At 36.2% G+C, this 14662-nt stretch overlaps 2 protein-coding genes across 2 annotated transcripts; both read right to left on the reverse strand.

Moving 5' to 3' along the window:
* Window positions 1-1158: 1158 nt before the first annotated feature.
* On the reverse strand, window positions 1159-9737 carry LOC131852877 (MAU2 chromatid cohesion factor homolog). The gene is made up of 12 exons (XM_059203615.1): window positions 9492-9737; window positions 9139-9318; window positions 8047-8169; window positions 7487-7615; window positions 6838-6946; window positions 6082-6246; window positions 5154-5360; window positions 4090-4199; window positions 3332-3433; window positions 2907-3010; window positions 1859-2061; window positions 1159-1205 (listed from the first exon to the last, which is right to left on the reverse strand). Exons 1-12 carry the CDS (start codon window positions 9714-9716, stop codon window positions 1159-1161), a joined length of 1704 nt encoding a protein of 567 aa, XP_059059598.1. The 5' UTR covers window positions 9717-9737.
* Window positions 9738-12147: 2410 nt separating this feature from the next.
* LOC131852880 (large ribosomal subunit protein uL11) lies at window positions 12148-14546 on the reverse strand. Its single transcript, XM_059203618.1, has 4 exons — window positions 14379-14546; window positions 14220-14293; window positions 12717-12897; window positions 12148-12370 (listed from the first exon to the last, which is right to left on the reverse strand). The coding sequence occupies exons 1-4, from the start codon at window positions 14413-14415 to the stop codon at window positions 12168-12170; spliced, it is 495 nt and encodes a 164-aa protein (XP_059059601.1). The 5' UTR covers window positions 14416-14546; the 3' UTR covers window positions 12148-12167.
* Window positions 14547-14662: the final 116 nt, after the last annotated feature.

A 14662-nucleotide genomic window follows, 5' to 3' on the forward strand; every position in this document is an offset into this window, starting at 1 on the left:
AGTTTGTAATTGTAAAATTAACACAGCTCCAGTTGTCATTTCCGCGTCAAAGCCAATATATTACAATCGTATGAATCATACACTCATTCCAATTATCAGATCATGAGACAGCTCTCAACACCCACACTATCACTAACAAATGTTAAGTCACTGGCGTGAATATCACTTGTCTGGTAATGTCTTTTCATTAGGCCAACAGTTCTCGAGCATTCACTTGTACCTTTGCACTGGTCAGTCCAAGTTTTCAATCTCGGATAAAACACCAATGGTTCCATATTCTGCACCGTCCTCTACTCCCTGTGCATCAGATTTGTCTAACCGTCTGACGTAGCTCCGTTCCAAAGCGGAGATAGAGACCGTCTATTTCACTAGTACAGATAGCATATACAATATTCTAAACCGTCCCGTCTACTGACTGTACAATATCACATCCATCTTATATACACAGTACAGCCACGTATTTATACATCGACACTACTTAACAGCCGACCGCTCGTTCTGGAATGTGGTAGCCGTCACGTGGAACCACTAGGAGTCCGTCACCGTCACGCGGTCCGTCCGGGCGCGTGCGCGGTGCGTCGGCTTCCCGAGGAGCTAGTGGCGGCGGCACTAGGTGGCGGCGGCACTAGGTGGCGGCGGCACTAGGTGGCGGCGGCACTAGGTGGCGGCGGCACTAGGTGGCGGCGGCACTAGGTGGCGGCGGCACTAGGTGGCGGCGGCACTAGGTGGCGGCGGCACTAGGTGGCGGCGGCACTAGGTGGCGGCGGCACTAGGTGGCGGCGGAGGTGGCGGCGGCACTAGGTGGCGGCGCGCGGCGGCACTAGGTGGCGGCGGCTAGGTGGCGGGCGCGGCGGCACTAGGTGGCGGCGGCTAGGTGGCGGCGGCCGGCGGCGGCACTAGGTGGCGGCGGCACTAGGTGGCGGCGGCACTAGGTGGCGGCGGAGGTGGCGGCGGCGTGCTGCGGCAGGTGGCGGCGGCACTAGGTGGCGTCGCCTGGAAGTGGCGGCGGCACTAGGTGAGCGGCGCCTGCGGCGGCACTAGGTGGCGGCGGCTAGGTGGCGGCGGCATCTGGTAGGGCGCGGGCGGGGGCGCGCCGCGTTCTCGCGCTCCGTGTCTCCGTGCTAGCCGTCGCCTGGAACAAGCGCCTGCAGACACAATTTACGCCTCGTTCTCGCGCTCCGTGTCTCCTGCTAGCCGGTACAAATCTGCAGACACAATTTAGTCGCATTCGGAAATAACGCATCACAAATTTCTAAAAATATTTTCTATAATAATCGCTCTGTTCGCGCGAACTATTGATCGGGCTCAGATAAAACTAACGGCGTGATGTTGGCTACAAACTGCGTCACTCCACACAATTCAAATAATGCAACAACATATATTTGTAACTCTGCAATACATGCAATAGTGTCATTAGATTCATAGTCGAATCCCAAATCTATGCATGTTTATACTATTTAACAGAGTTTTGAAAACAGCTATTATTTTAACAATAAATAAATTTTTATTTATAATACAAAAAAGTATATTTGTTCTTCATTATAATATTAGTAATTAATTAGACACAAAGAGTAGGGTCAATTTGAAAGTTAATAATAAAACATCTTACTGTAAGGATGAATGTACTTAGCAAGTAGTATATAAGCATTTATTATGGTTATAAATGAGACAGTATACACTCAAATGTCGTACCTATCATTTGCCTAACAAGCACCACCCTTATATGCAACCCTACCACCCTTCTATTACACATAAATTCATATTTGAAGACACAGAAGATATTAAGGATAAAAGAATTATAACAGGTGTATGTCACTAGAATTACAAGGTCATCTCTTGTATTATGAATAACACCAACCTTTAAGTATAGCGGAAGCCCACAACTGAACATGTACATCTGGTATCTTGCTGGCGAGCTGCATGGCCGGCGTTACCATGTTCATACTTTCACGCGAGTTGTTGATAGACAGGAATATGTGCCCGAGCAGCACCAGCGAACACGACGTCAACCGGTTCAAGTCCTCCGCGTTCGCCATCTTCAGCGTCTCCCGTAAGTACCGTCTGAAAGGACGAATAAGGAATAAAATAAAAAGATATACGGGTACTTCAGGATAACAATCAAATAACTAAATCAGTCCATCTATATTAATATTATACATCCGAAAGTATATTCAGTCTGTTTCCTATTGATAACAATCAAATAACTAAATCAGTCCATCTATATTAATATTATACATGCGAAGGTATATTTTTGTGTTGTGTGTTGTCTTATACTCTCGTGACCTCAGACTAAATTAATCAAACAAGAGTTGGCCATCCTTCAGCAGGTTTAAAGTGACCTAGCATTCCTCACATTTTAATTCGGTGAAGCTGTAAAGGCTAACAGCGGCTAATGTTAGAATACTTCGAAACAAATATTGAACAATTTAGTCCTCCATAAATTCATGAGTGATGGAGCATGTAACTAATACACAGCTCTTTAGATACCTAGAGGATCACGATTTATTGAGCGATCGCCATAATCGCACCATTGGTGATCTTTTAGGATATTTAACACACCGCTGGGCTCTTGCCATCGAGAATGTAAGGTGAGGTGTTGCCAGTTAGCCTCGACATAGCGAAGGCATTTGCTCGGGTTTGACATCAATGTCTTCTATCGAAATTGTCCTCGTACGAAATACAAATGCAAATTATGCAAATGGGTCGCCAGTTTTTTGTCTGGTCTCTGTCATCAATCAAAACCATAGTCGATGGTAGTTGCTCTAATAACATGGACATTAAAGCTGGCATCCCGCAAGGCTCTGTTCTCTCCCCAACATCTTTCTACTTCATATCAATAATCGTTAACAGTTATTGTTATGCGGATATGAATACTAAAAAAAAGCTAAGCATATAAAATGTCTTACTTGGCTTCATTATACCGCGCCTGGAAGAAGGCCTGCAGTCCTAGCACGTAATATGAAGCGGCCCGCAATCCGTGTGCGTACGTTGGTAACGCTTCCGGCCTCACCTGAAAAAAAATATAGACATAATACGCGAAGCGAAAATATGTACCCCTTTTTACGAAAATAGAGTGGACGGAGAAATATGCAAATTCGCACACTTATATAGAGAAGGAGTGCATTACGCATAAAAAATAATAATAACAATCGATAAATAGAACATTACACACTCTACCATGGACCATACCATATAAAAATAAATTATAGTACGTAATACTTTTGAAAGAAAGACCTCAAAATAATAATAAATTTCAAATATAAAATTCCTATTACTATTGTGCTTAAAATCAAGTAAAAAAATATGTAATTTATTTCTGTATTCTACGTACCTGCTCCATAATTTGCGCCAATTCGTTGTCTCGTCGTCCCCGTAAATAAACTATTGCCAGATTTAATTTTGCGAACATCCATAAGTCTCTTTCTTGTGACATCTGAAATAGAAGAAAAAATTAATAAATAAAAAGCTCGACATTTTTTATTTTAAAGTTAGGATCTGCTATATATTCTAATACTGTATTAAATAATTATCATTTAATGCTAAAACGCCAGTGATTTTTTTAAAAAAAATCTATTTTAATTTTAATTATCAATGTAATTATAAAATTATGTTCAAATAGGGTCGATAAGAAAACATCTTTTTTCAAGTAAGTAACGTAATCAAGTAAAAACTAGACGATGAGCTTCATTAAACTTTATGATGGAGCCACAAATATTTTCTAACGTGTTTGTCTTAACTCTTGCGGCAACACCATCAAAAAGAGGGAGGTGAAGAGATGACTCCAGTCGTGGCTATTTACATCATGTATATTGATGAAGTATTTACAGTTATATAATAAAAGTAGAGGATTAAGTCTCGAAAGACGTACATGATATTTTTTTTGTTTCATAGTAATTAGGCACCAGTGTTACCGTGTGATAGTAGCAAACTCGCCACAATTATTTTTTCTTACTTTTTATATTAAAATTAAAATCATTCAACTTAAATATTTGTAAGTACATTAGAGGACATTTATAAGCGCTATGGTGCCTGCTATAAGAAACGTGATGTCGATATAGCTGAAAACGTCGCCTAATTTGGAAGACTTACATTGATTGCGGTGTGGAACTGCGCCTCAGCAGCTTCCATGCAGTTCATGGACATAGCGTATAGGCCCAACAGGCAGTGCAATTGCGGAGTATGTGCCGCCGCAACGCACGCTGGAAGAAACAATTGCCATGATGACACCAACAAGTAATCAATTAAATATTAAAATTGGTTAGATATATTTTGTAAACCAACAAGTAATCAATTAAATATTAAAATTAGTTAGACATATTTTGGAATATTTATTTATAAATGGCATAAAAAACTATAACATATATATAATAACAAGAATGACATGACAATTCACACAGCGCCATCTAGTCCTAAGCTAAGCAGACCTTATGTTATGGGTACTACAACTGATGTAACTATATAATTACATTGATATTTTTTAAATATATACTGAAATATACATAGAAGACACCCAGACCAATACAAATAATCACACTAAAGAATACAAATGTTTCTATGGTGTGAGGATTCGAACTCGCGACTATTGGAAGTTATATCATGAGACCAGATGGCATTGAGTGTATTTTCTAGAGTATTATTAATATTAGATACATATTAATTGCTAACTTAAGTTAACAATTTAAAAAATATATGTGCCATACTTGGAAATTTGTTATTTATTCTTATATTTTTAAATAGAGACAATATGCTTCATTTGTAACATAAAGTAAAGAAAAGACAAACAATATATCACAGGAATGTCACGGCCTCGGTTGTGTAGCGATTTAGCAACCTCCTTAGTTCCGAAGGTCGCGGATTCATAGCCTTCCACAGAACAAACATTTTGTACTCATGCCTATGATTGTATCGGTCTGGGTGATTTCTATCCATAATATGTATGCATTTACGAAAAAATCTACATTTTCATCTCAGTCGTCTAGTACGATCCATATCACTCTAGCTAGCTTAATTTGGCCCTAGATAGTACTGCGTGAATTGTCCTAAGATAGAAAAGTTCAATTTGACTCTAGATGGTGTGCGAAATGTCCTGCGATAAAATTACAATAAGGCGGCCTCATCGCCGAAAGCGATGCGTGTCCGCGGGCGATACGTACGCGAGGGCGCGACCTGCAGCAGGTGTGCGGCGCGCGCGATCTCGTGGAGCGCGTGCGCCTTCCCGCCCGCCACCAGCCGGCACAGCGCCGCGTGCTCCACCAGCGCCATGCGCAGCCGCCACGCCAGCGCCGCGCCGCCCCGCACGCCGCCCGCACCCCCCACACCCCCCGCCGCACCGCACACGCTCCGCTCCGTGCACCCGCTCGCTGCGGACGACGACGATATCATTTATTTACTAGCTGGTACCCGCGACTACGTCCCCGTAGAATGTAACTTTATTTTTCTAAAATAAAAGTAGCCTAATTTACTCCTTATTATTTCAGCTACCTGCCAAAAAAAGTCCCGTCGAAATCGGCCCAGCTATTTCAGAGATTAGCCGGAACAAACAGACAGACAAACAACAATTGTAAAAAATGTTATTTTGTTGTATGTACCTTATTTATATTCATATGCATGTAATAAAAAACGGTTATTTCAATATTCCAAACAGACACTCCAATTTTATTTATATGTGTATAGATGTATAGATTTCAGCCTACTAAGCCCATATTATAAATACCTTATAGTGTAACATACACGTGAAGTAATATTATAATAATAATACTAATATATTGAAATTGCGTCTGTAGTCAGGGCACTGATGACAGCAATGTGCCAGGATAGTGCCGATACACCACCCCCTTTAACGCAGGCGGGAGCACCATTCCATTATCAGCTATTCAAAAATAAAAAGGGGTACCCCCGCTCCGTTTCATAAATATCTCTGGGTTATGCTGTGTATGTCGCTGGTACACTGACATTATACATTAACTGAAATATGATCTTAAAATGAGAGAACATTTAGGTAATATAAACATAAACTTTCAGGTGGGTGCACCCTATGGTGGGTGTATCTTTAAAAATATACTAATATATATATATACTCACATGTAAGTTTGTCAATCTGCGCGAGCGCCTTTTCTGTGTACTTATGCGCCTTGTCCATGTAGCCGGCCTGTGCTGAGTGCATCACGGTCACCAAGTACACCAGGACGTACAGCTGCTGCCGCGACAGCCATACGAACGACTCCCCGGGCGCAGTCCCGCACACGGCTGCAAATAAGTGCCTACATATTCAACGGGGAAATATTAAGGGACCAACCATACATTATTTCAGTCAATTTTTATCCACCCGCCCCCTCTGACCCCCTTTTCACAAATGGTCACATTTAAATAGTGTAAATTTTATGTTATTATTCCGAAATTAAAACACACCTACCCTTCTAGGAGAGGTCATAGATTTTGTGATTCTTTTCACCAACTTTGTGACTACTCCAACCTTGTTACAAATAGCCAATTGCCATATAACGTTCAAAAGGTGTTTAAGGATTAAATTTAACATTATAGGACTACCTAAAATATTATCTAAATTGGTACTAAAATAAATATATAAAATACCTGTTTCTCCGGCTAAGCTGCTTGGTCAGCAAGTTCAAAAGGTGACAGGCGACAATGAAATTATTAAATGCTAGTTATAGCGGCTATATGGGCATTTTGGTACTTAACAATGGCATAATTTCGTAATGACCATTATGTTTATGCCTACAGGTGATAGTTGTTGGTCATTCCAATTAAAAATAAAAGCAGCACAATGCGAATTGAAAGACTGAATCATTATAAAAAAAAATGGTGTAGTAGACTCACCGTCGTCGTCGGGCCACGTAGGCGCCATGATGGTTTGGATGCTCTGCTGTAACTGCTTCAGGCATGGCTTAACACTCTTCACCTGTCCAGCCATAAGGTAATGGCATACCTAAGAGAATACACAACAACTTTAAATAATGTTAAGAACATGGTGGTTCTAAATAGTTATCTCAGTGGCAACAGAGAAAAATGGAATATATTACAATTGCAATTTTTCATTTTTAGGGTACTTTATACACACTACAAAGCTAAAACTAAAATTCTAAACTAAACCACTTTCTGTTACATAACCCAGTTGTCCGGGTTATGTAACACAAAGCTTTCTTATATCCTTATAACCCATTCCCAGTACTGGGATGTTAATACATTGTCACATGAAGTTATTAGATTTGGATGGAGAATGGAAGATATATCTTCCAGTATATAGATGGAGAATGGAAGATATATCTTACAGATCAATGCATTAACTATTTTTGCCATGCACATTTGTCATTCAAGTAATTGTTTAGTGTCTAATAGGCTTTGCTCAATAAATATGAATTAACAAATGTTTTTAATTTTTTTAAAGGTGATTCCAGCATATCCTTCCATATCTTATTGCAAATTTTTATAGCCATACCCATAAAAGATTAGTGTTGTAAGTTATTACCTGTAGTACTAAAAAGAACACTTTAAGGTATTCTTTCTGGTGCAGACTGCCAGCCCATGAGTCCACCAGGTGCATAGCCTGATTTAGCAATGGTAGCACTTCTTGTATCTTTTTGTCTATTAATAATAGCTGCAATAATAACAGTAAAGAACATGATATTAATTTAAAAAATCTTTGTATCCATAGTGACTAATCAATAACTTTATAAAATGTATGGTCTGAAAATGAAATAGAAAATCAGTTAGTTAATTTGAAAGTGTATGAAATCTATTATATATATTTCCTAGCCATGATAAACCTTTCTCTTTCTTGATATACCTCAAGGTGCCATTGCTAGAGTCTCCCTGGCTAAGGCAATCACACACATCCTATATACATGAGGAGAAGCATAGGTACAGACCCCATAGACATCCTAAATTGTTGTGATGTTGTGGCTTCAAAAAAGCAAGCATGCCAGCCAGGGAAACGGATGATGTTGGGGCTTCATAATGATTTTAGGTAGAGTTTAATATAACTGTTAATAAATTGAACATAATAAAGGTAGAAAGAAATACACTTACCATTACCCTACTGAGCAAGAATAGTACTCGGGTATAAGCAGCATTTGATATCTGTGCATAGTCAACTCCCACACCGAGTAAACTACTGGCAACTTCATATTCTCGTTCTGTGGCATGAATTTGCTGCAATTAAAATAGAGTATTAGTATTAGTAATCTTTATAACTGCCCAATTTTATTTTATTAGTGGAATTAAGGCTTCGATTGCATTTCACTAAGAATTTGGTGTAAAATACATATTGCTAGATTTGAAACTATAATAATTTGAATGTATATATAAGTCTTAAAAGAACAAATTATATCTATTTTAACACCAATACAATAATTTAGTTTCAATAAGGTGCCTCCCATTCATAGATAAGTTATAATAATGGATATAATAAATGGGCACTATGTATTTGTGAAGATAATAAATAATCTCATGTGCAGTGAACAATCATTAAAAATAAAGACATTATTTTTCAAATAACTGTGGTTAAATCACAAGTAACCAAAAAATTGGTGATTCATTTTTTTAACCATCAAAATAATTATGAAATTTTAGTAACAACCAAATAAAAAAAATATATAATAAATTCTACCTAAGAAGTCGCAATCTGTTTGTAAATGAATTGTAGATCATTTTATTCTAAACAGTTTAAACTGTTAGAAATTTATATTTAACATTTACACTAAAAAAAAAATCAAATAAGGCTAATTTCCAATTTATAATAAAAAGATTTTAATTCTATTTTGTTAATACTTTTATGCAGGTTTTGGCACTATTAGAATGTGGTTACAACACAGAATATTTCAAAATATGAATACATTCAACTGTCCTAAACATTTTATCTACACAAGAAACTAAAACACTTATTATTATCTGTTTAGATAGAAAATATTGTTTAGATCAATTGCATGTGGTGTGTTAAGGTCTGTAAGTTAAAGTCTCACATTTCATTATCTGTTATTGACAAAATTAACATTCATTCTAATTTTAACAAAATTACAGTTATTAAAGTATTATAAAATGTAACAATTAAAAGAAAAGGCACATTATGACTTTGTAGAAAACTCATGTATATAGAAGACACAGAACAAATGCGATACTCACCGCTAATTGGAATATTAGTCTACAATGCCAGTAAACACTGTGTTGTGACAGTTCAATAGCTTTCCTTAAAATTGGTTTAGAGTGTGTTGGCTGACCCTGTTGTTCAAATAGTTCTGCTAACACGCTTGCCGCTTCAAACTTCACATCATCAAAACCATTGATAGTCTGAGAGAGGCACCACTGAAATCAAAACACCACGGTGACCCACTTCATTATTGTTGTTTACATTCTACTATTTAGTTTTCATTGCACACAATCAAAAGGACAAGTGTACTGACTTTGATATCAACACACGGATATTCTAAACATCTTTCACTAATAAAAGTTCATAAATAATAACAAAAAAAACTTACACTCTGCTCTAAATGCGTCCTCGCCAAGTCGATGTTTTTGGTGTGTGTCAAGAGAATATTTCCGAGTTGTAAATGAGTTCGGGCCTCGACCCTTTGTGGCGGTTTGAAATTAAACACAGCTTGTAGGCACTGGATACAACTTTTTATGTCAGGAGGATTTGATGTACGAAAATGTTCTGCTAAACCAAGTAAAGAAATATACCAAGCGTCCTGCGTTGACGCCATTTTGACATTTCTGCTTGGAGGGAACAGTGATGTCTACTACAAAATTTCTCAATCTACTATTACCAACTTAGTGTGGCTGTGTTGGTACACTTTTCTACTATTTAATTTTTGTGAACTCTATGATATTATTATATCTTTGTCAAATATAATTGATATTAAAATTATGTTACTTCAAGAAATTATATTTATACAACAGTATATAATATCAAATTTATTTACTATTAGAATAACATAAACATTTACAGCTATAAATACGGTGACCACAAAGTAATACGGATATTATATATTTATATCTGGTGCTACTTTTTATTTGTACTTTCAGTAAATGAACAATAATAATTTTCTTAAAATATTATCTTCATTCCTACGCATTACATGCCCAAAGCACGACAAACGCATACTCTTTAACCTCTCCGACACCGGCGCGGCGCGGCGCCACATTCTCTAATGTATTTGGAGCATTGTATTATTATAGCTATATTACTTATGAATTCGAAGTTAGACCAAAAAAAGTAAATTACCTACATTAGAAGAACTTTTTTTTTATTAATATTTAGTGTAATTTTCGTCTTTATGTACATATAGTCGTATTTTTAATTAGACGAAGCTAGCTGACAGTAGCTAATGTCACTTTGTAAAATAATGTTGCCATATTTAAAGTAATAGTGATGCGTTCAGTTCTCAGTTAGATGAATGAACAATGAGTGTGAATAGTTAATCATTTCAAACTACAAAAGAAAATTGTATAAAAGTGCTCTGATATAAGTTACTAGTAACTACAATCAGTTTTTTGACGGCTTATTACAAAGCGCGCGGCTACTAGTGCCAACACAAATCAACGTCGCGAGCGTCGGTCGCCATTTTGTTCGTAATTCGGCTTCTAACCTCTGGTCTGAGAGCACCAATGTTTTTTTTGCGCTCACGCTGTTTTGTTAAGTTTTTCCTCATGTTGTGTTTGTGGTAATTGTTGGGTATATTGTATATTTACTATATTGTTTCATACAAACAATATGGATCCTCAACCAAGCACGTCAAGCCAAAGCTTGTCTCCAAGAAAGACGTTACCGAAAAACTTATGATACAAAACGTCTACAAATACGTATTTGAGAAAGCTGCTTCACTATTACCTATTGAGGCTCCCAAAAAAACAAATGTATTTCGAAAACAGCTGACATTTTGGGAATTGACCTCAGTCTACAATGTATTAAAATAATACAAAGTGAACAATTTAAGTCTCCGGAGAAACGTGGACCGAAACACTGTTTCAAAGATAAATTATTATCAATTTTTAGACAGATTTATAATTAATGTCACTGAAAGCGACAATGATTTTTTTATCTGATGATGAATAAAAACATATTTTGTAATAAGCGCAGTTTTTTATTTTTATTACCTAACTATATTATGTTATATATTGTTATATTTTATACATCTATAGTTTCAATTACATGATGAATTGTAAATAGGACAGTCTTAAAAGTTTCCACGCAATTTTTTCTTTACGTTTAAAATACTCGGTATTCAGTATAGGTAGATACAATAGGAACATAATCGTCGTAAACTCGTTGGTATGTATAAAGCACGGCTAAAATTCAAACCCCGTACCCGATATCGGCAGTTCGGCACACTAACTATTCACTAGACAATCGAGGCAATTCCATTAATTCAGGAGTTTTTTCAATGATTCACTTTGTCACAACACTATTTTTATTTCATCAAATACTGACAACACAGTAAACGTCAGTTGACTTCGTCTAATTAAAAATACGACTATAGGTGTGTGTGGTGGGAAGGACAGAATCATTACATATATAGTCTCATGGAAACATTAAGTACTCAGTTATGGATAAAATGAAAATCAACATTAAGTCATAGTGCTAACGTTGAAATTTCTGTTCCTCGAACTATACAATTTTATTTTTTATGGAATTGGAACATTAATCCTTAACGAAGAGGCCCAAAATTTGTTAGGAAATTAGGCTATTTTGGCGTATGTACCATGGAGTAGACTTGAATAAGAACTAGTGGCAATAGATTATTCAATCATAGTATGCTACATTGCTAGCAATGGGACCACTACTATTTATTATTACCAATAATTTACTAAGCCCCCCTCGGCTCTAAAATCGTATTAAACATTTCAATTGGCTTTATACAAACTTTCAGTATTACAGTCAATTGACGTCTACTACTACTAATACCAAGCTTAGACAATTCACAAGCAGTTTGTGTTATCATTAGATAGAAATATCTCTATACAAATTTATACATAACTAGAAACACCCAGACCAATACAATAATACTTATAAATGTATTGTGCGAGAAATAGAACCCGCCAAGACTATTGCAAGTAAGGTGGTGTGCTAAACCACTAGACAATCTGCTAGTCTAAGAAAAAGTAAATGTCATTGGTGATAAAGGAAACAAAACATTAAATCCTCCTCAATCTATTTATTCGTCAATGGTAAGGGCACCATTATTGATGTCCACAATGAGGTCATGTGGGGGCCTGCCCTCAACTGTGCATCCAACGGACTGGGCTGTGCCAAGTATTTCTTTTACTGAGCCAGACAACTCTCGTGCCATGGAGCGTGGTCTCATGACCTTGGCAATATTCACAACATCTTCAAGAGTGATGTTTCCATTATGCTTAACTGAAACAGAAAAACACAATGATTAAGAATCAGTTCTATTGTCAGTAACATACCTCTTACTAAAATAATAATGCTTAGATCAATTAATTGATTTATATAATATATAATATAAGTTATATAAAAAAACTTAATTTTGTAATCAACAATAAAGCATCAGCTTACATTCCAGATGTAAGCCATATTCAATATAACTATAGAATAATTACTTCAATTATAATATGATGTAACTACTAATTATGGCATGTCTATATGTATGATAAATGAATGATTCTAACTGTTGACTTAACATTTTCTGATAAATGTAAAGTTTAGAATAATAGTCAGTAAACATATTATGTATACATACTGTTTTTCTGCTTTTTACGATCACGAGGTGGCTCCTTTAAAGCTCTAATGATGAGGGCAGCTGCTGATGGTACGACTGAGATCTGAGCCTGTCTGTTTTGTACAATCAGCTGCACTGTGATCTTCAGACCCTTCCAGTCACTGGTCGCTTTGGCTATGTCATCACCAACCTTTTTAGGGGACTGAATACAAAAAGAAAATATTTTCAAATACACAATTGAAACTTTATATAGCTAATATGGCAAACAAAACTACAATGATTTTAAATAATCATTCTATAAATAATAAGTCTATTACTTATTCAATTATTTGAATCTTTAACAAACAGGATACAATTTTACATCAATAACAAAACCAGAAATGTTAAATAGAATGGAAACCACATAGCATGAGCATATGCTCATATCTACCTGGAGTATAGTATGTATTAAATAATATAGACTTTATTCAGAAGCATACAGAAAGAGAAAACTAGACAAGAGTAAGCTACTATATACAATAGTTTGGGCCTACATATTCAGTACAACAATAAACTAAAAACATCTTTCAGTTAAATGTTAAGAATTTAAGACACTACAAATCTCTTCTCAGATATCCAATAATGATAATTACAAATAGTCTTAATTTCATCAACTTTAAAAACTGCATCATAATCATAATGATGCCATAGTCAGACACTATGAAACTTATAACAACCAAATTTTTGCATCAGGGGTTACAAATCCTATACAATTAGTTATTCATAAAATTTCTATGTGATCAACATATTATTATGGAAAAATCATGTTGTATGAATATACAGAGGATACTGGATTTCTAGATGAAGTTATGATATAATTATGTATATAAAACTTCCATTTGAATTAAGTTTTTGACAACATAGACCTACATATATCTATAGGTTTTGTACTGTAAAAGTATTATAATACTAGAAATTTATACTTCTCTAAATTTCTTCATTATTCTCGACTACCAGGTTGTCTGGTCAAGAATTTCTGTGTTAATATTAACCAATTTTCAAAATTAAATGCATAAGTTTTATTTATTTTATGTTATGAGTTAAATGGTGACAGTGATGCAAATACATTACCTTTAAAAGTGATGTTGAAGTAGATTGTTGTTAGAACACCTATAAAATAACAGCATGGCAGTAACATAGCCTGGTCCGCGACTCCTTATTGGACATTCGGAGTAGCCGCGACAGGGAACCTGGTGGGATCCTGAGTCGCGGGTTCCTTCCATCCGCCAACCGGAAGGACGCGCCTGGTAGGGAGGCACCCCCCAGGATGAACACCGAGACAACGAGTTTCTAAATATTAAACAGTTAAGTATTTCCAATAAATTGATTTGTTATATTTATAATTACTCCAGTTGTCTCGTGTAATGAGGTTAAGTGTACATAGTAATAATTGTATTATACCGTACACATGATGTATGTAGACTGCCATGCATAATTTTAGGTTATCAACACAGTTTAAGCAAAGTTAAAGAATATCCAACTTACAAGACCAAGGGGACCAATTTTAGGAGCCAAAGATGATGTGGCACCAACTTCTCCACCAACACATCTCAAGTTCACTGTAAATATAAGAATTTAATATCAATATGATAAACCAAACTTTCAGGTTAAAATATAGTAAATTTATCATTCAGTTAACATTACCAATTTTAATTTCATTCGGATCGAATTTAGGAGGCATTGTGTTATTATATTATATAAAACACTTCACTATTTATGTTAAAACTAAGAGGATGAAAATGGATTCATCGACGAAAAGAAAATAAACGTTCCGTAAACGTTGACAGATCGTCGGTAAAAGAACTTTTTTAATGGAATTCGGTAAGTAGGTGTCATGCCCGACATTGACTTTTTTTTAATTATACTTTAGATACACAGTCTTTAGCCAACTTTTAAAAAAAATACTTTACAGTAATCATGTCTTGTAA

This window comes from Achroia grisella, unplaced genomic scaffold, assembly GCF_030625045.1.
Source record: "Achroia grisella isolate CSIRO2021 unplaced genomic scaffold, CSIRO_AGI_Agris_v1 utg869, whole genome shotgun sequence".
Taxonomy (NCBI): Eukaryota; Metazoa; Arthropoda; class Insecta; order Lepidoptera; family Pyralidae; genus Achroia; species Achroia grisella.

Coding starts and splice junctions, on each gene's coding strand:
- LOC131852877 (XM_059203615.1), bottom strand. CDS start 9,716: ATGGCGTCAACGCAGGACGCTTGGTATATTTCTTTACTTGGTTTAGCA. Junction 8,170..9,138: donor GACTAATATTCCAATTAGCG/GTGAGTATCGCA, acceptor TTTTAATTGCAG/CAAATTCATGCCACAGAACG. Junction 4,200..5,153: donor GCTGCAGGTCGCGCCCTCGC/GTACGTATCGCC, acceptor TGTTTCTTCCAG/CGTGCGTTGCGGCGGCACAT.
- LOC131852880 (XM_059203618.1), bottom strand. CDS start 14,415: ATGCCTCCTAAATTCGATCCGAATGAAATTAAAATTG. Junction 12,898..14,219: donor AAATTGGTCCCCTTGGTCTT/GTAAGTTGGATA, acceptor TTTTGTATTCAG/TCCCCTAAAAAGGTTGGTGA. Junction 12,371..12,716: donor TCGTAAAAAGCAGAAAAACA/GTATGTATACAT, acceptor TTTCTGTTTCAG/TTAAGCATAATGGAAACATC.